Source organism: Microtus pennsylvanicus, chromosome 9 (assembly GCF_037038515.1).
Source record: "Microtus pennsylvanicus isolate mMicPen1 chromosome 9, mMicPen1.hap1, whole genome shotgun sequence".
In the NCBI taxonomy this organism is placed as follows: domain Eukaryota; kingdom Metazoa; phylum Chordata; class Mammalia; order Rodentia; family Cricetidae; genus Microtus; species Microtus pennsylvanicus.
The window spans coordinates 52,846,040-52,867,403 of record NC_134587.1 but is presented as its reverse complement, the minus strand read 5'-3'; the positions used below and the strand labels follow the sequence as shown (position 1 = coordinate 52,867,403).

The 21,364-nt window shown below is 40.4% G+C and overlaps 1 protein-coding gene across 16 annotated transcripts in view; it reads right to left on the bottom strand.

Moving 5' to 3' along the window:
* Positions 1-21,364, bottom strand: part of Dennd1a (DENN domain containing 1A) — a 545,127-nt gene that overhangs the window by 225,427 nt on the left and 298,336 nt on the right. For all 16 annotated transcript variants that reach the window (XM_075986076.1, XM_075986082.1, XM_075986085.1 and 13 more), the window contains one exon: positions 15,542-15,652. In XM_075986076.1, the coding sequence (XP_075842191.1) occupies positions 15,542-15,652 (111 nt within the window). The remainder of the gene's footprint in view (positions 1-15,541; positions 15,653-21,364) is intronic.

Below are 21,364 nucleotides of genomic sequence, written 5' to 3'. Positions count from 1 at the left end.
CCCACCTACTCCTGTGTCTATGCTGTAGTTCTATAGCACATTAAATAGATAAATTTAAAAGCCAAAATTAATTTTATAAATATATAAGTGCTAAAAAAATCTATTTGGTACCAAGTAACAATAATATATAAATTTGTTTGTGATTGTCATGTTATTCACTAGGATGCTTTTGTTTGAGGTGGAACTTGATTTCCTGTTTCTTGTTTGCTTGAACTATTTTGAGCCAAATCTAATCTCCAGGCATCATTTTTACCATTACTCCTTAATCTCAAATAAATATACCAGATTAAATGATAAGATTTTTAAAACTTCATTAAAAACAAACAAAGCCAGAAGCTTTTAAGGTGCTCCATTAGAGAGTTTCTAAGGTCAAATCTCTACAATTTGGGTGAGACACATTCACCCATTTGATTAAGAAAACAAACAAATACCACTCTTGGGAATATACCCAAGAGATGCCCTATCATACAACAAAAGTATATGCTCAACTATGTTCATAGCAGCATTGTTTGTAATAGCCAGGACCTGGAAACAACCTAGATGCCCTTCAATGGAAGAATGGATGAAGAAAGTATGGAATATATACGTATTAGAGTACTACTCAGCAGTAAAAAACAATGACTTCTTGAATTTTGCATGCAAATGGACAGAAATAGAAAACACTATCCTGAGTGAGGTAAGCCAGACCCAAAAAGAGGAACATGGAATGTACTCACTCATATTTGGTTTCTAGCCATAAATAAAGGACATTGAGCCTATAATTAGTGATCCTAGAGAAGCTAAATAAGAAGGTGAACCCCCCCAAAAAAAACCATATAGTCATCCTCCTGGATATTAACCTTCATCAGGCGATGAAAGGAGACAGAGACAGAGACCCACATTGGAGCACCGGCCAGAAATCTCAAGGTCCAAATCAGGAGCAGAAGGAGAGGGAGCACGAGCAAGGAACTCAGGGCCATGAGGGGTGCACCCACACACTGAGACAATGGGGATGTTCTACTGGGAACTCACCAAGGCCAGCTGGCCTGGGTCTGAAAAAGCATGGGATAAAAACCGGACTTGCTGAACATAGCAGACAATGAGGACTACTGAGAACTCAAGAACAATGGCATTGGGTTTTGATCCTACTGCACGTACTGGCTTTGTGGGAGCCTAGGCTGTTTGGATGTTCACCTTACTAGACCTGGAAGGAGGTGGGAGGTCCTTGGACTCCCCACAGGGCAGGGAACCCTGACTGGTCTTCGGGCTGATGAGAGATGGGGAGTTGATTGGGGGAGGGGGAGGGAAATGGGAGGCAGTGACAGGGAGGAGACAGAAATCGTTAATAAATAAATTAATTAATTAATTAAAAAAAAAGAAAAACCAAAAAAAAAAAAAAAAACAAACAAAGTAAGTGGAGATTGTTTGGCTCTTTTCCAAAATACAAAGTGACCACCCATTCTGTGTACCACTAAGAACAGTGGCTAAGATGACTGCAATGGGGACTCTGTTTATTTACACTGATCCAGAAATGATATAAAAGTCCTATATAGCATCACATGTAGGAATCTGAAGGGCTATACTAATTCCCTAGAGAGTATAAAATCTTATGTAATGAAAGTGTACAATAAGAAACATAGTCAAAAAAGCGGTATTGTGAATATTTAATTAAAGTGCAAGTTGAAAAAAATGATTCTATCAAATATCTCACTTGGTAGAATAGATAGTATGTGTAAAATGTGCCCAAAGTCATTAGTCACAATGAATATTCATCATAAGCCAATTATCAATCCCATTAAATGACAACTCAAAAGATTTTGCCCTAAAGCAGCGGAACAAAACTACACAAATTATACAGTCAACAGTCAGTTGAGCCAGGACGTGGGTTGTAAAGTAAACCACTGGTGGGTGGTGGTGGCACTTTAGCAAATCCTTCCTCAATTAAAGGTGCACAAGGTCAGTTACATCTAAGAGCTTTGTATATGTCTCCATTATTTTCCTGTGAGGCTGGGAAAAGGAGAAACAATGATGTGGGTAGAACATGAATGGAGAATGATCAATGATATAGGTGAAAGAAATCACAAGACACCATTTGTATTCTTTTTTGCTTTCAGTTTAAGGTATTTCTCAGAGACAGTAGATAGACTGATGGTTAAAAAATAAGATTCCAATATTTCATCTGATCCCTACAGTAGCCTATAATATAGGATTAAAATTAAGACCCCATTCTAAAACAAAAATACCTGTAATACACGCAGCAGGCACTGGATTAGGGTGGAGGCCATGGGAAGCCATGGTCTAGAGATATGCTCAAGCAGTTACCCAGGCACACTCTATCACACTTCACAGACAGAGAAATGGTCTTAGAGGTGAAATAACTCATCCAAGGTCACAAGGTGACAGAAGTGGGACTCTCACAGAGGTCCTGTGAGATGACAAACTCTATTTCCGCATTACATACATTAAAACAAAAAAGCATTTTTTTGTGTGTGTGCCTACCTGGTGCCATTGCTGTAGAGAGGATTCCCTCTCAACACAGCCCAATTGTATTAATCCTCATTTACCTTACTGCTAGGTGAGGAACTATATAGGGCAGAGTGCCAATAATAGGAAGTAATCATTCTTTCTTTCTTTAAAAAAAAAACGGGATGAAGAACAGACAAGTTTTATTACATGCCTGAGACATGGGAGTATTGGACTAAAAAAATCATCATTTGAAAAAAACCACACATCTGATCACTTCCTGGGGACTAATCAGGTAACTAAAAAGTGTTATGGTTTCTTTAATGCTCAGGGAATTCTAGACAAGGAAGTAATAACTGCTAGTCATAGAAAGGTTTATAGGTTGGTCTGAACATACAGATCACAAAGTCTTGCTTTCTGTCATGTTTCTTCTCACACACTTACAAGGAAGTCTTCCACTAACTGTCGTTTTGAGTTAAGCAAACTACTGCCTCCAGTGGGCCTTAATTTCCCCTGCGTGAAAAGTTAGATGCTGGCCTGCAAGATCCCTGTGCCCCTTACAGCTTTGACTCTTAGAGGAACTTCCACCTTTTGCCATTAAAGATGTCCCTCCTCTGTCCATCTTGACTTTCTGCAACTGTACTGGCTAAGCAGAAGACAGACAGCCAGGGTCCATTTTCAAAGTCTCTTTCTTACCTTTGCTGCCACAAGGATCCCCTCCTCACAACCTCTTGAACTAAGAAGTACCACCTTTTCATGCGGTGGAGAGCACAGCCTTCCTCCATCCTATCCCGTCTCCCCTCAACACATGAAAGAGCTGAGAGGATGATAATAGGAGGATACCTAGAGCATGGCTCCAACTGCAGCTCCACAAAGACAGGGATCATATTAAAAGTGTTTCCTTATTTCCGCATTGCTGACACTGGGCAGGTGCTGGGTAAAGTGTTTGGGGAACATGAGAATGCCCTGGCTTAATGACAAGAAGAATGGTAGGCAGGGTCACCCGACATCCGGCAAACTGCAGTCACTCAACAGATCACCACCAGAAACTGCACATTTCTGACAAAGTATTGAGACGCCAGGATCTAAAGACCGGCACAAGGGGATCAGATGGTTGCAATCATTCTTCACATCCTTGAACTGAGAATGTTAAACAATCAGACTGACACCTGCTTCACAGGGCTACAGGCATCTGGACTTCCCCTCTGTGCTTAAACAAAAACAAACTGATGAACTAGAGTAGAGAAAGAACCGCAGATCTGTAAATTTAAAGTCCATACATTCCAACAAGACTCATCCTAGGTGCAGAAGTTTACAGAATATTGTCTTGGGGAACTTATTAGCACTCTCTGCTTGAGAACTAGGCTCTTTACTTATAATCTTCCATAGTTGGCAGGAATAAATGCTGCTGTGATTCAAACAGTGTGATTTTTGTTTTTTTAATTATAAATTGTTCTCAAGAGGGAAATCCACTGTAGAATCAGCAAAAAGTTTTTATGTACTCACCCCTAAATTATAGTTTAACTATGTTCCAATTGTATTGACTATATTCAGAGGGAAGAGCAAGCTTCTAAAGACAAGCAGGCTTCCAATAGTTCAGACAGACGCTGAATGTGTGAAGAGAAGAGCAACCATGCCCTGCTTCTTAGAAGAGGAGATGCCATGTTCCTCTTCAGAGGATAAGGTGAGGAATCTTTCTTCAAGTGATTTCTCTTGCAGTCAGTGGAACTTAACTTAGCTTTCCTCCTCCTCCATTATCTTTAGGGGAGGAAAGCCAAAAACAAACAAATTCCAATGTGGTCAAGTGAGTCTAAGAACTCCAAAATTTGAGGAGGAGCTTCCTCAGGCATCTCACTTAATCCCTTCTCTTTCCATTTTCTTTTTAAAGCTACCTCCTAGCTAGAGTAATTAGAGCAAGCTATTAATCAGAGTAAAAAGCTTTCCTGCCAAGTTTTGACACTTCAAAACATCAAAGCAAATACAACTGCCAGACAAAAGTGTTAGCTACCTAAGCTGAGGCAGAAACTACAGCAAGGTAAGCTACATCAGAAGTCACAAGAGAGGAAAGCACTTCTTCTCATCTTTAAGGTGAAAAAGAAAATGGCAAAGTTGCATGATTAATAACAAACCATGTAAAGATGGACAGCAAGTGGTGCAGCTGTGTATCTATTCTGTGTCTGTGACAGTCATTGCTGAACAAGGAGATGTCTTCAGGACCCTCCTAAGGTGCATCTGTCATTAGTGGATCAAAACTGGTACTCAGGAAAAAAATCATTTGTTCATCTCACTGAGTGTAAGTGGATTTATATTCACTTTCAAATCTCCTAAGATTATAGTCTATGTTTAATGAATGCATTTATACCTTTTTTTTTCTTTTTAAAGAAACCTAGCAAGCTAGGGATGGTAGTACACGCCTTTAATCCCAGCACTTGGGAGGCAGAGACAGAGTTTGAGGCCAGCCTTGTTTACAGAGCAAGTTCCAGGACAACTAGGGCTAAACAGAGAAACCTTGTCTCAAAAAACAAAAGAAACATAACTAAATTGAGAGCCATGAGTACCATCAATGGGGAAGAAGGAGAAACTGGGGTGGTGAATGCCTGATGTGGGATTCCCCTTTGTATGCTATGAATATGTTTTATTGCTGCTTCGGCCTACAGCAGGGCAGATTATAGCCACGCTGGAGAAGATAGAGAGAATGAGCAGAGTTAAGGAGACACCATGTAGTTGCTGAGGTAGAAAGATACTGGGGAACATTTCAGGTAAGCTATAACTATGTGATGATGCACAGATTAATAGAAATGGGTTAATTTAAGGTGTAAGAGTTAGTTAATAAGAAGCCCGAGCTAATATGCCAAACAGTGTTGTAATTAATATAGTTTCTGTGTGATTATTTAGATCTGGTCACTGGGAAATGAATGAGCAGTCTCTGTTCTTGAAAATGCTTAACCTTGCATGAACAGATGAAAAGACTCCCTAACAGAGCAAATTTCAAATTCAACCTTAGGAAGTGAGAGCACACTCAGAAAGACTAAAGTAAAAAAAATATTAACACGACCATCTATACATAGGACCGTGTTTCACATTTGTTTAACTCTTTTACCTCCTATAAGAGCCCTATAAGGTAGTTGTATTAATGTCTCTATTTTGCAGGTAAGGAAACTTGCCTATGGTCACAGAGTAGAGGGCTGAGCTTGTATATGAACCCTGGGAATTCAGGCTCCCGAGTCTGTGCTCTTGCTCTCATGAAGCTGTCTCTGTGCTCTGATCTGTATTAATCGGACAATTACTGAGCATCCACTATGTGTATATGCCATGCCCTCAAGCAAGTTAAAATAGATAGAAGAAGATCAAAATGCAAACAACCAACTTCAACCCAGAAGCATTATGAAAGAAGTGCTGTAATAGAGGTTCCAATATGTCAGCATTTACAGAAGGAATCTCTGATTCTGCCTGGGGCGAGCATCAGGCAGCAGAGATTGGCATATCAGGGCTTCCAGAGCTGGGTGTATGAAGATAGAGAGGCTGCTTCTGTTCCTTCCTGTGGGAGGCCAGGTGAATCCAGCAGCTCCTTATGCCACTCAAGCTCTGCTGAGTGACCCTTCAGCCAGTGACTAAGTGACTATTGAGCGGAGACACAAAACCTACATATGCTATGATTATTCTTTGTGGCTTGCGGAATTTGCCATTCACCAATGTCAGTCATACACACTGTCTGCAAAACTCTCCAGGATTTCTACCACCTCCTTAGCTTCTGAAAGTCAGATTGGGGGTCACTGTCTACAGTGTCAAGCAGTATTCACAAGACTGAGTAAAGCATAGCCAGTGCTGGGTTATGGTTTTATCTCATCTATGATCATGAACCCTTTACCAGTCCCACTTTTAGAGAAAATAGCAAGGGATGTCAGAGGTTAATTCATCCATGGCCACGAGGCTAGAAATGGCTCACAGGGATTAAGTGCATGGCAAAGGAAGAGGAAGAATTGATGTGGGAAGGTCATTGGTTAATTAATAAAGAAACTGCTTGGCCCGATAGGTCAGAACATAAGTGGGTGGAGTAGAAAGAACAGAATACTGGGAGAAAGAAGCTGAGTCAGTCAGTCGCCATGATTCTTCCACCTGACACAGACGCAGGTTAAGATCTTTCCTGGTAAACCACACCTCGTGGGGCTACACAGATTATTAAAAATGGGTTAATTGAGACGTGAGAGTTAGCCAATAAGAGGCTGGAACTAATGGGCCAGGCAGTGTTTAAAAGAATACATTTGTGTGTTGTTATTTTGGGTAAAGCTAGCCGTGCGGAGCTGGGTGAAAACGCAGCCCACCGCAGCTCCTACTACACAGAATCATAACAAAACTACCCTGACTCAAAGTCTGAACCTCTCACCTCCAACCCTGCTGTCCTTTTTCTGAGGCATATTCTACCAATACAACTGTCTGAGGCTTCTAGCTAGGAGATTCAATATAGTCATCAAGCTAGCAAAAAAAGCAAACCTATAAATTTCTCTTAGGTTTGTAGAAATCCCTAAGTGCATGGCCTAATCTCAGAGCACACCAAAGTGAACATACTTGCCACCTTCAAAACCATCAAACGGAATTATAAATCCATGTCCTACTAACAGTACATAGTGCTTCATTGTTGCTTCCTTAATGAATGCCTTTGAGACATCTGCCAAAGTGGGCCCCATTTAGAGATTTTTCTAACATATTAAGAGGGAAGTGATTTTAATATTGCCCATTTGTGTTTTTTGGGTGGAGGTATGATTTATGAGTCATAAGAAATTATCTCTTACTGCTAAAACCTAAAGAATACCCAGGGGTAGGAGACAGCTTAGCGAGTAAACAGCTTACCATATAAGCGTGAGTTTTTGAACTTAGATCCCTAGAACACATAAAAAGCTAGTGTGCAGCAGTACATGTTTGTAACCCTAGAGTTGGGAGCTGGAGACAGGAGGATCCTGGGAGCTCACTGGCCAGCCAACCTAGTACAAACAACAAGCTTCATGTTCAGGGATAAGCTGGCTCTAAATAAAAAAATAATATCAATAATTTAGAAGTGACTGAGGAAAGGCAACCCAAAGTCAGCCTCTGGTCTCCACACTAGTCTGTACAGGTAAGGACATCTGTACACACTCATACTTCCCACAAGAATATACAAATTTATTTTGAAAATTGCCCCTATTGCTCAAATAATAAAAATTTTAGGACTATGTTTTTAATGAAATGGATATAAAGAAAAATCACGCCTCAAGATCTACTATTATCTATGAACCCTAAATTACATGGTGTACTGCCTTGGCCCCCACAATGTTATGAGAAGCTGGATAGATTATGCTTAGTGACACACTTCTCTAGATTGTCTAAGGTCACAACCAAAGCTCTTTCAACAAGAAGATCTAAGAACTTCTGCGTGCTAGTCTGTACTCATGACTGTCTTCTAGACACAGTCTCTTCTATGTAGTTCTAAGTGGAGATGAGCCAGTGGTGCACAACCACTACAAACAACCTAGTACACCTACAAATCACTATTGTTTCTGCAGAAGAATAATGTGTTCCATGACTCCAAATCTGTCTGCATACCAATCAATGGGGAAATCTGAAAAAAAAAAAAAAGGAAAGGAAAAAAGAAAAACCTTGGGTTCTGTACTAGAGTTTTTGAACCAAAGTGTTTTGAGATGCTGTGAACCTGCTGCACTTTTAGCATGTTTTCTGGGTGTTTCTAACAGCATTTGGGGATTGATACCAATCTGGATCCTCTCTCTGGTCTAAAGCAGGTGTTCAGTGTTTGTTCAAACTACAGAGGAAGCAGAAGAGAAGGATGAAAATCAGCGTGGAGACGGACTGGCTAAAGTTGTATCAGAAGACCACAGACTCTACTGCTAATGCACTGTATTGTATTACAGTCTCCTCAACAACACAAGGTTATTTTTGCTCCAGTTACAGTTCAATATGAACAGGAGAAAACCAACTTACACATAATTAAATGAGTATAGTTCAAAAAGCAGTTAATTATATTTATGTTGAAAACCCACATAAAGAAAAACAGCAATCTTTTCTCCTACTTCCTATCAGTGGAGGTTTCTTTCATTTAACAGTTTTTCATACTCTCTGAGCCACAATAAAATTCTATGTAATGGAGATTAGAGAGGCCATGCCACTTGTGAGTCTGGCCGCCAAGTCCGTATTCATGCCACTACACTACATTTTGTTAAGGAGTTTCCTCTTTACCAAGGGGCTAGTTTGCTTCTCACTCTTCTTAGGTTGTCAGTGTGACTAGGTTAGTCTCAACCCCACCCCTTCTCTTACAACATATGAACAGACAAAATGCTTGATTTATTTTATTTTTTACATAGAACACTAAATTTAGTCTTAGACTTTACTGTTTGGGAAGTTTCCAGTTACAAGGTCTTGGCTTCCCTTGAGCACAGTTTGAAACAAAATAATGCTGTTTGTTCCTACGGCTGGAACATGCAGACAGGAGTGTGCAGACACAGAGGCCCTGGCTCTGGTCCAGTGCTTCAAACCTCCTTAAACTTCCATTTCTTTGCCTTAAGGGCTACAGAAAAGCAAACAGGATTAGTTTGTTCTAATGCAGAAGAATTAGGAAAGCTCTGCATATGCTGGTAAGACATCTGGCCACTGCCTGGGTTGACATGGACATAGCAAGGTGGAATTCCTCCAAAAAGAAGTGAAATTAATGCAAATCTGAAAACCTGCCTCAGTTACAAACTGTCCTTTCTCAGGTCACCAGAGCAGATGGTGTGCTCAGACAATGGAGTGCTATCTCCCTGCATGAGAGAGCATGATGGGACAAGTGAGGTTGGGAAAGGAGCCAGGACTTCTCCTGAACATTGAAATATCTACAAAGGCCAGGCTGGGGTGCTGGGGAGAAGACACAATTATCAGCTACCACTTGTCCAGGGTACCGGTACAAAAGCTCTACCCTAGTCCTGTATTCTCTGGGGGAAATGTGTGTTGTCTAGCTGGGAAGAAACTGAGAAATAATGCTATGTTAGCTTTTTCTTTCTCTAAATGAGGTACCACCAGAAAAGTATTAATTGTTCTCATAGTTCTGGGAGTGATACAAATAATTACATGTGAAAACATATGGCTCTGCCCCCAGTAGTGCTTCCTTCTTAAGCATTTGTTTAGCCCACCATCTAGATATGCTAAATAAATTCATTAGTAAAGTAAACATGCTTTGCCATCAGTTAACTGTAGAGTTGGGGTTTTAAAATTTCTAGCATCCTTAATTTAGAAAGGAGACAGTCAGGGTTGAGAGATAGAAAGGTGGAAAAAAGTGTAACCCATGACCCCTGAAGCCACTGTGCTGGCTCAGGATCCTACAGGGCTTTGCTCAAGATAGTTGGGAAGACTGGACAGAGATGGAGTCTAACAGTGGTAGAGGCAGGGTTTGTGGCTAAGAGAGGGAGGTGTGCACTCCTGGTGCCATGAAATCTGAAGTGAATTGCTCAGCTGTGTGCATGTGGGGGCAACACCAGGCACGGCACTCAGATCCATGGTCAGTGGAATCATGCTAAGAATGTTTCTTGGTGTATGCATGTCATGAGAAACTCATGACAAGTGGAGAGTTACCAAGGAGAAATATGAGGTAGCCAGAAAGGGCCTAGAACCAGAAGAAGAGGATTTTAATACCATCTCTTCAGCTCATTTTAGAGAGGACATGTCAATTTTTTGATTACCAATATTTTCATCTGCAAAAGGAGAATAAAACCAAGTAGTTCTCATTAGTTTGTTACAAAAACTAATGAGAATATGATAGTCATAGATACCACAGACACACACACATATGCAAATATGCCTATAGATTTCTGAGCATGCACAAGACTGTTTACACAGTATATAGCTCAGGAAGGAAGTGCTAGAAAACCAAGGGTCTGCCTTATGAAGAACTGAGCATGGGTCTACATGAAGGTGTTATAGACATTTATTCTGCAGATGCCACCTGTGTCCTACTCAGGTACCCTGGAGCTATAGAAGAAACTCTAATTATTATGTAGTCTGGCCTTATTCTTCATTCAAATCAGCATCACCAGCTCAACCAGTCACCTCATCCACCAGTTCTTATTATTTTGTCTTTTTACAAACAGTGTTTTCTGATTTTCTTGGTGGGGTGGATACTCTAACATCTTTTCTCTGGTTCTAGTGGGAGCTCCCGCACAGGGTTATAATGTGTAACAGTCCCAATTAACATAACCTGGTGGCAAAGATAAGAATTTTGAAGGGACTGAGATTCTCTTGTGTGTATCATCTCTGGCTGTTTCTTCCTTCCCAAAAGATTCCTTCTACATACAGCATAATGATCTATTTTGTGGCTCTCTCTCATGTCTGACTAATGTACTGACTTTAGGCAAGTTTTTTCACCTTCCCAAATGGACAGACTGCTCTGGAAAATGGGAATAATTCTAAATACTTGGAATGATGGTAGTATTTTAAGGTCTTATTTCTAAAATATTCCTATCTTTGATATACTAGCTATCCACAATTATTTCCAAAAACCAATGAGTTAAACTTGGATGTGAAAATGTGGAAGAAAAATGGGATCTTTGTGTTCCAAGAAATCAGAGTACAAGATTTAGCAAAGCTTTCCCTATTTATCACTTATAAAAGAAAACAATCAATAAACATTAACTGAGCAAAGAGAACAAAAACTTACATTTATCTTATACAGAATATCACAATATTATTGACCGGGACAGCCTGGAATACATATGTATTATCTAAAATAAGTAGTGTGGAGGTTTGTCTACAACACACAGTCTGTTTTACGGATGTATTCTGGAATGCTCCATAACCTTTATCTTTCAGGTCCTCAATAGTTCTGAGAAGCATTAAGCTATATCTTATCAGGCAAAATGGAGAATGTGGTTTGTTGGAGTATTACAGATACATCAGGTTCTTCCAAGAGGATCCTCAGAACACCTCAGGTGGAAACAGTCTTCACAGCTGTCTGATCTCTGAGTTAAGTAAAAGCTATGCTGGAGGGAGTCAGAGGCAATGATGGCAAGACCCTCAAATTCTGAATCTGGAAAGACGAAGGGTTGAACCCATTCCTGCCTGCTCAGTTCCTTCGACCCCAGAGACACCCCATAAAGCAGATGAGGATGCTGGTACTACTGAGTGCCTTCTGGCTGGCAGCAGAACACCATCTCCTAGAAAGAGGGAGTCAATCACAAAGCTCTGTCAACAAACAAAACCCCACAATTGCCACCCCCAACAGTCAAAATAATGCATGCTTGGAACGTTAGCAATAGTCCACTTCATGTTTGTCCTTACCTTTAATTAAACCACACAGAATTAACATTCTTGTTTCTAAATAATCACTTCTTGGTTTTGATTTGAAACATTAAAATCTGATCTCTCATTAAAATATTTAGTTATTTATCAGGAACATGTACACATAATACATGCCAGACCATGTTCTAAGAGTTTTGCAAGTATTTCAATTTTACTAACATGAGGTCATTGGTGGCTCAAACAAAAGCTATTTCAGTAAAATGGCAAGGAGAAAATGGGAGCAGAGGGTCTAGACAGAAAATGGGAATTTTGTTCAAAAGGGGAGAATACAAAAGGGGTAAAGGAAGGAATATAAATGGGATGAAGTGGAGGTTCAAAGAAAATTGTTTATCTTTTTAAAAGGTTCCATTTATTTATGTGTGCGTGCATGCAGATGTGCACATGAAGGTTGGAGGACAACTTGTAGTAGTAGGTTCTTTCCTTCACTATCATGTGGGTCTCAGAGATTGAACTCAGTTCATTACACTTGGCAGCAAAAAGCTTTACCTGCTAAGCCCTCTCCCTGGGCCATGCTTTGTTTTTATGATTTGGGAGTCACTATATCATGTTGGTATGCACTTTAGAAAGGGCCAGCAGAGGAGGAGAAACAAAAGACTGGGTGGAGCCTATGCTCTTGCTTCTCTGTGGAACACTTCTTTGAGGTGGCATGGAGACAGCACTACATGGCACTAAGAAGAACCTTCCCAACAAGGTGTTTCTCAAATTAAAATAAAATTCTGATCCCTCCTCACTCATCTCTACTCTCTCATCTGCTCACAACATGGCACTAAGAAGAACCTTCCCAACAAGGTGTTTCTCAAATTAAAATAAAATCCTGATCCTCCTCACTCATCTCTACTCTCTCATCTGTTCACAACATGGCACTAAGAAGAACCTTCCCAACAAGGTGTTTCTCAAATTAAAATAAAATCCTGATCCTCCTCACTCATCTCTACTCTCTCATCTGCTCTTCTTACTCTTGGGTCCCTCTCAGTAGCCACTGGGCCATACATGTAGTGTATGGTCTGATTTAGGGTCTCCCATACTCATCCAAGAATCAGGAAATCAGGATTTTCTGTTTGATGTTGACTATGGAAATACTTTGTGGAACAAAGTCATCTGCACATGCAGTGTGGCAAACAGTTTGTCCACAAGGGAGTGCATAGTACAGACTGCAGACCTCAGGTGTTGAAGGTGTGGCAAGGCAGTTGGACTCTCTTCTGGTTTTCGTTAGACGGATATAGAACTCTGGGTTAGGAGTTTGAAACTGCTTTATTATCTTCTCATTTCCAGGTTGTAAAACCTTAGGCACCACTGATTTAAGAATCAAATTAACCTTTGTACAGGAACTACTCTGTCTCTATCTCTTGGGCTTGGCATCTTCCTTTTTTAGATAAAACTTTTGAAATAGATCCATATAAAAATAAGGACACCGTACATGCAAATGTTAAAGAAAACAACTTAAGACACCAAAAATTGCCACCTAACCCAGGTATCAGTAACATACAGTGATAAGACCCAGTGTGGCCTACTGTTGGAAGTCAGTCCCAGTCATTAGTTTACCTACGGTAATGAGAAAGTCAGAGTCCAGCTTCAATGATGGCCACATGGCCTCCAACATGGTATTAATTACTGATACTCTGTAGAAGAGACTGTGGACTCTAATCCAGTTGACGACTGAACATGGGATGGGGTGCATCTCATTGATGGAGGGTTTCCTTGGCATGTTGGATTCACTCATATTTAAACTATAATTCATTTGGAATTGCACAAGTAAAACAGACACTGTCTTCTTTTCCTTCCTCAAATGGATAGCTAATACTGAAATGTGTTTAATTGTGATAAACAACTCAGAGCCTCTTTGGTTACTTACAGAGTTTTGTATACATGTGGGCTTTTTCTTTTTTTTTCTTTTTATTTATTAAAGATTTTTGTCTCTTCCCCGCCACCGCCTCCCATTTCCATCCCCCTCCCCCAATCAAGTCCCCCTCCCTAGTCAGTCCAAAGAGCAATCAGGGTTCCCTGCCCTGTGGGAAGTCCAGGGACCACCCACCTCCATCCAGGTCTAGTAAGGTGAGCATCCAAACTGCCTAGGCTCATGTGGGCTTTTTCTGAGTCTCTATTCTGTGCCATTAGCATGCCTACATTCTCACAATGCAACCACTACCACAGCAGACTGGTGGATATAGCTTTACAGCAAGCTTTACTAAAGCAAGCTATCACAATCCATTCATTTTCTTCAAGTATGTTTTTGGTTCTTTCTTTTACCTTTTCCATATTCATTTTAGAATCAGTTTGTGATTCTGGGTTTGAAAAGATTCTGTCTCAAAAAAAAAGTATAGAAAGAGCTTGAGAAAGATCCCAAAGATACTCTCTGGACTCTAAACACAGGTGTATGTGAGCACATACACATGTTGACTGAGCTTACATATTGACTATGTGAATAAACATGAGAAAGCAGCTTCAGTAAATTACTACCAGTGACTAGATGATCTAATGTTTGTATTTACTATGAAGTGATTTCAATCTTCTGGAATGTTTACTTGAGAACTTTCATCATAAGATTAGCCAACCATACTTTATCAGGTGAAAAAAATGCAAACATAAATAAGAAAAACTTACGTTAAACGTATATTAGTAATACAATACACAAAGGACTCACTCTAACTTATGAGAAACACCTCAGGCTAGGCATAGTGGCCCACACTGGAATCTCAGGCTGAAGTAGGAGCACTGTCAGCCCATAAATTTTAAGCCAGTTTAGGCTACACAGTGAGTTCAAGACCAGTTTGTATTATAAAGCAACAACTCTATCTCAAACAGACAAAACCAGGCTTTTGAGAGATGACTCAGTGGGTAAAGCACCTGCCCTGTAAGTGTGAGGATTGGAACTCAGATCTACTGATCTCACTTAAAACAGCCAGGTGTCTCAGTAGGCAGGAAGATGAGATAGGGAATCCCTGATTAAACATCGAGTGCCAGGTTCAACAAACAACATATGAGGTAGAGGAAACTACCTAGCATTAATCTTGGGCCTCTACAAGCATGTAAACACACATGCATGTATACCCGCATGTACACATTCATTTTTAAACATGTAAACACACACATCACACAATTGTTAAAAATCTCACAAAACAGAACTAATCATCAAAAAACATTTGAGGTAAATGGGAAAAGATTAACAAAATAAACACAGGAAATAAACTCATGGACAATAGTTACTTCTAACCAAATATATCAAAATTAAAACTTGCCATATCATTTTTACATATTTTTATTGCAGGATTAAAATGTAGCACAAACACACAGATAATACATACAAAGACACAGACAGTTCTAGCAAAAGCTGTAGTGAAAGTGTATACAAATGACAACATTCCCTGCACACAGGCCCAAGCCTTCTGGGGAAACAATCTGGCAGACCCCATCTACTAGAGAATTTATTTATGAACAACCTAAATGACCAACAAGAGAAGGAAACTTTAGTAAACCATGACTACATCACTACAATGGAATACAGTGCCAGTATTTTAAAGAAACAACAAAAATAAGCTTATGTGGAGATAGGCACTATGTTCACAATGTACAATCAAGAGGAAAAACTATAATTGATCATGAGACTGCAAGAATAAATGAAATGGGTTTTGACACAGTAAAGGGACATGAATGATTAATGACAGTGGTATTACCATATGAGGGGAATGTGGCCGATTCATTTCCCTAAAATTGTCTTTAATCTTGCTGATATAATCTTACAATTAAAATTAGGTGACTGCAAAGCTGTCTCAGACGGTCTACTCACAGTGCTGAGCTTGCTGCAGATGATGAGGATCCTGCGCTCATACAGCATGCTGGCGTACAGATGCAACATGTTGTTCACATCCACAGCCACAAAATATTCTGTCAGATTTCTCTAGGAGAAAGAAAAAAGCAAGGCTTGTGGCTTATTTTGTTTGTTCTCATTACAAAAGTATCTTATAAAAGCAGGAGAAACAGCAAATAATCAGAAGGCATGTGTACTCTTCCCTTGTCCCACTTCTTCTACCTGGGAGCCCAAGCTCTCTAATCATGTATGAAATCATGAAATGTAAAGTTCAAAGAGGCCTTGGAGATGAGTACCCTGAGCAACTGCATCCTTGTGTGGTGATTATGGGTTACAACTCGAGGTCATACACAACACTGTGTTTGCTTTTCATGTTGCTCCCAAAGAAGCACAGGAATTCTGCAATCTCAAAAATGAAGATACTCAGTCTGAGGGAAAATTTCCAAGATCAAATGGTCTAATAAGCAACGAAGATAGGATTCTCCTCTGATCTTTGGACCCTAGGCCTTAGAAATTTTCCGAGACATGGCACTGTCTACCTAAAGGTTATTAGGAGGAATAGAAAGAACACAGATAAGGCACACTTGGCCTGACATATAAGGATTCTGTTGTAAGGAGGGCGCCTCTGCTTGTTAGTTCCCCATTGCCTGGCTAGCTTAGACCCAAAATAATCACAGAAACTGTATTAATTAAATCACTGCTTAGCCCATTAGCTCTAGCTTCTTATTGGCTAACTCTTACATATTAATTTAACCCATTTCTATTAATCTTTATATCACCATGAGGTCATGGTTTTAGCAGGTCTGTCTCCAGCGGCTCCATGGCTTCTCTCTGACTCTGCCTCCTTCCCCTCATGCTGTAGGCCAAGCCAGTTCTTTACTCATTAATCAGTAAAAGCAACACATAGACAAAAGGACCTCCCACATCAGGATTCCTCTATAAATAAGGGGTTTCCTTTCCTTGTATATATATTTTCTCTTGTTTTCCCTACACTCAATATTTTTGAATATAATATTTTAACTTATACCTTAAAAGTGCTATATTATTAAACCCTAGACTGAATCTTCTGTTGTCCAATTATCATGTGACCTTTGCTACATTACATCATTTCTGTACTTCTGTTTTACATCTTTAAATAGAGAAAGGTTCAAGGAATGGATTTAAGGTTAAGAAAAGTGACCTGTGTAAAGCCTCATCATGGTGAGTGAGTGAGCAATATCTAGGAGACACAGTGTAGGGGAGGACGCTTGCTCTTTATTTGTGAACTTTGATGGTTATTAGCCTAATACTCTGGTCAAACAGTAATAAATCATGATATAAGTGCTCATTCTTATTTATCTTCAGCCATAATATTGTTGAGAAGTACTTTATGCTATTTTGCATATAAAATTACTGGTGTACTTAAATTATGTGTTGTAGATCTTTAATTGTGATAAACTGCCACTCATGGCACCAGCTTCCTTCTCTCTCATTTCCTGAGAGTTCTATTGAACAGCATTAAAAACCTGTAACATTAAAAATTAGCATTATGTCATGTATGTACATTAGCATTGTAGATGTATGTACAAGGGCTATAGAATGAAATTAAAAATTAGCATAATGTCAGGTAGATGCACAGGGGCTATAGAATGAAATGCTCTGCATTTCCTTGCTAAAATCGGAAGAGCCCTAATCCATAATGCTAATTAAAATCTGAAGAGTCCTAATCCATAATGCTAATTAAAAGAATGAAACCCAGGTTACAGGGGAAAAACAAAAGCAGGTTAAAATAAAGCGATTGTCACAACTTGCTGCTGTTTATCTTATGGTTCCCCCCTTTTGAGTGAAATACAGTATCTACATTTCCCCCCTTTCGAGTAAGTTTTTGAAATTGCTTTAATTCTACCAGAACCATTTTGGAGAGTGTATGCTATGGACACCAGCAGAAAGGATGAGGCAGGTAATGCCCTGCTTTTGTGCTATAATCTACTGTGTTGACACAGGACCTGTGCCAGAAGCTTGGGCTTTTTTTTTTTTTTTGATTGGCTATATGACATGGTATCTCGGAAAGTCTTAGAACTTTCAGCTTGGAAAGTCTTAGCTGCTTCTAAAGATCACCCAGTAAGCAGGGAAGAGCCAAGAGCAGTTCTCTTGAATCTGAAGTTTATCTGTTAACTGCCATATCAGCTTGCCTCCTAACAAACTCCATGGAAAAATAAAAATGAGCACTAAAGGCGGATGGATCTGGGCAAGAAGCATTTCTCTGCCCAGTGGACTGAGGAACGCTGAGCTAATGATGTCAGGGTGGGGTTTGTTCCAGAGACAGTGACACGGCAGAGCAGTCCTCACAAATACGAGGCCCTCAGCTGAGCATTTCAGAAAGAGCTTAACTGCTGATAAATTATAGGAATTTTTCTTTTAGAAGAGGATGGAAGTAACAAGAAAATAGAAATGAGGAGCTTAAAGAAGGCCAGAAAGCCCATTAGCACTTTTGACAGATCCAAAGATAACTCTGAAGCCACCAAAACGTGGCCTCAAGAGTCTGCCAAGAAGCTTCACGCTGAGGAGAAATATGTTACACAGCTTGCCGTCCAAATAGGGAGACACAGCGTCAGAGACAAATCCTGTGCCTTATTTTGGTGGGAGGAAAACACACACACACACACATACACACAAGGATCCTTTTGTGGATGGGGAAGGGTCTGTTCCTGAAATAAGACACCATTTGACTTCAGCAGGCCCCTATTCCCAGTCAAAATCCGAGTGACTCAGGTGCTTGATTCAAAAACCCTACACAGGTATGTTAAAAATATGTAACATTTAGCCAAATTCTTTCTAAACTGTCATGTACTTTTTTTGGTATTTCTCATCCCATCTGTGCTGATCACCAAGATATTTGTGTCTAAACAGAAGCTGTCTTTCTTATCTGCTTCCTCCCCTGCCTCTTTCCTTCTGGGATGCCACCCGCCAGAGTGGGAGGGAGTGCCAAGAGCCCCAACCCAGAAACTTCTTGGATGGAAGAGCACCTGCAGGGCAGAGGGGGTCTGGCTCGCTCTTAGTTCCTGCCAAGTTTGGGCTCAGAGAAAGCCCCTTGGAGACAGGGATCTCCCTTTTGCTGTTAAGTGCCCAAAAGCTTGAGTTCCATGGTAAATCTCAACTTCTCAGACTTACCCTACCATTTCCCACCCCTGGGGCTTTATTTCCTCCCAGAATACTCTTCTCTGCTCTAAACATGTTCATTCATTTGAGGTGTCTGTGTCACCTCCTCCTGGACTCTACTACCAAACATTACTTTGTGTATCTATGACAATTTGTCCCTATCTAATAGTAACTCAGATTTAAGTGTGTTTTCCTTCTAGGTTGAGTACCTTTGAGTGATCCCAACATCTAGCAGTTTGTTGAAAGAATAAATCCACATGTGGAGGAAACAAGTGGCTGAAGACTACCTGTCCTTTGGCTCTGGTGTGAGCGGGGAACAAGAGAGTGTTCTAGCAGACAGTGTGGTATATCAGGAAGAAAAAGACACCTGATAGAAAATCAGGCTGAGTCAGATGAGGTGAAGGGCATACAGAAAAGAAAACAGGTTCATATTTGTGTTTCAAAAAGATCTCCTTGAGACTGGAGAGATGGCTCAACAGTTTAGAACCCTGAATGTTCTTCCAGAGGACCCGGGTTCAATTCCCAGCATTCACATGACAGCTTACAACTGTCTTTAACTCCAGTTCCAGAGGATCTGACACCCCTTTCTAGCCTCTGGACACACACACACACACACACACACACACACACACACACGTGCGCGCACACATACACACTCACACCCCCACAAATATACACGCAGGAAAAACAGCTACAAATATTTTTACGTAATTTTTTTAAGATCTCAAAGCTCATAGAGGATGAAAAAAAGGCAAACTACTTAACTGGTAACCAACACATTTGCGGGGACAGGGAAGAATCCAAATGTATAAATAATTCAGAGGAAAGCTTTAGGTGTACATGTGAAAAACACTAACCATAGTACTTGACAATGAATTAGACTTGGAGAGGGGAGAAGAAAGGCTCTCTGGGCCTCTGGCCTTTGAAATGGCAAGGTTCTGCGTACCACATCTTTTGTCCAAATATTTCAGTGTCTACTTGTTTAATAGAGTGTCAATCCTCCTAAACAACCACCATTCCTGTCCAACAAGGCAATTCTGCTGCCTGTTCCTCAGCTTGGGGTCTCTGACCACTGCAGCCCCATCACAGCTAAGCCTGAGTATCCAGTCCTTTATCCTCTGCCAGTTACTGCTATGGAATTCACATGGCAAGGACTCAAACCTAAGGAGGACTCCAGACAGTGCAGCATGGGAGGTGAATTTCAAGGATGAATATGCTGCAGCAAGTCCTTGAACTCTCGTGGAGCATCAACAATAAAAACCCAGAGACAGATTGGGGTTTAACCTGAAAACCAGAAGAGCAAAGAAGCCAAGCCACTAGAGAAGTCTCACCTCTGTCAAGGCTGGGTGACCCGTAGACTAAGCAGACTAAGCCTATCTCTCCTCCCATTTTATATTCCCTCTAGCGTGGGATTAAAGGTGTGACTCCCTAGTACTGGTATTAAAGGTGTGACCTACCACCATCTGGATTTTTTTTTTTTTTGTACTGATCTTGGGTAGCCCAGGGTGGCCTTGAATTTACAGAGGTCCATCAGCCGCTGTCTTCCAGATCCTGGGATTAGAGGTGTGTGTTACCACTGCCTGACCTCTAGTGGCTTAGCTTTGCCCTTCTAATATTCAGGCAAGCTTTATTTATTAAAACATAAATAAAATATCATTATATTCTTGTCTTTCATTTGTTATCTGTAAAAAAAGATGCTGGTGAAAGTCTCAGCCCAGACAAAAGGGAGCATGCTCCTGGGAAGCATCTCCCAATAGCCATTCCTTCCTTGCTCCCTGTTGGCTCCACCAGCCTAGGCCGCTGGGGACTTCATACTCACTGTGATTCACGCCTGAGGTTATGAAGCAGGTGGAGGTCAGAGGTGGGGATGGAATAGGTTGGGCTCAGGAGGCGATATCAGGTGGCTTAGAAAGAAAGCGTCTTAGGTTCAATACCATAGGGAAATGAGATAATCCTCAAACCAAAAAAATCACCTCTAAGCTGGGTACTCCTTGGAGCCTTCAAAGCAGATGCTAGTCTGCTTCAGTCTGTCATTTGATTAATCTTTGAGACTCTCCAGTAGGGTACAGGAATAAAGACTCACTGCACCTCTTCTAGAGGCAGCTTCCTAGGCCAGAGGCTTGGTTCTGCCAATGGGTTTCAGGTCCTAAAATAACTCTTACTCAAATGTTTTACAATATGATTTTTTTTCTTTAAAGAGAGACAGGGTCTTGCTTCATTGCCCAAACTGGTCCCAGATCTTGAGCTTCGGGCATCCCCTTGACTAAGAGCTCTGAGTAAGTGAGCTGCTGCATCACCAATCCCTAACTTTTCAATATAAAAAAAAAAACAAAACAAAAAACAAAAAAACCTTTAAATCCATAAGTGATTTTTTTTAAAAAAAAAAAGAATTTAAGTTACCTTAGTGGCAACAGATTCTTAAAAGGGAATTACAAATTTTGGGTTCTAAAATAATCTGCTAAGGAAAAAAACCCACCAATTCATCTGAGCGGTCAAATGAGAGAAGCGTATTTCAAGAAAGAAAGCAGAATCCCCGAGGTCAGCTTTATCCCTCTGTGTGAAGGGAAAGACCATTAGAATAAACAATTATCTGGCAACTCATAAGAACAATCACAGTACTCGATAATGGGCCCTCTTGAACCGTCTCAACTTTGTTTACTTTTG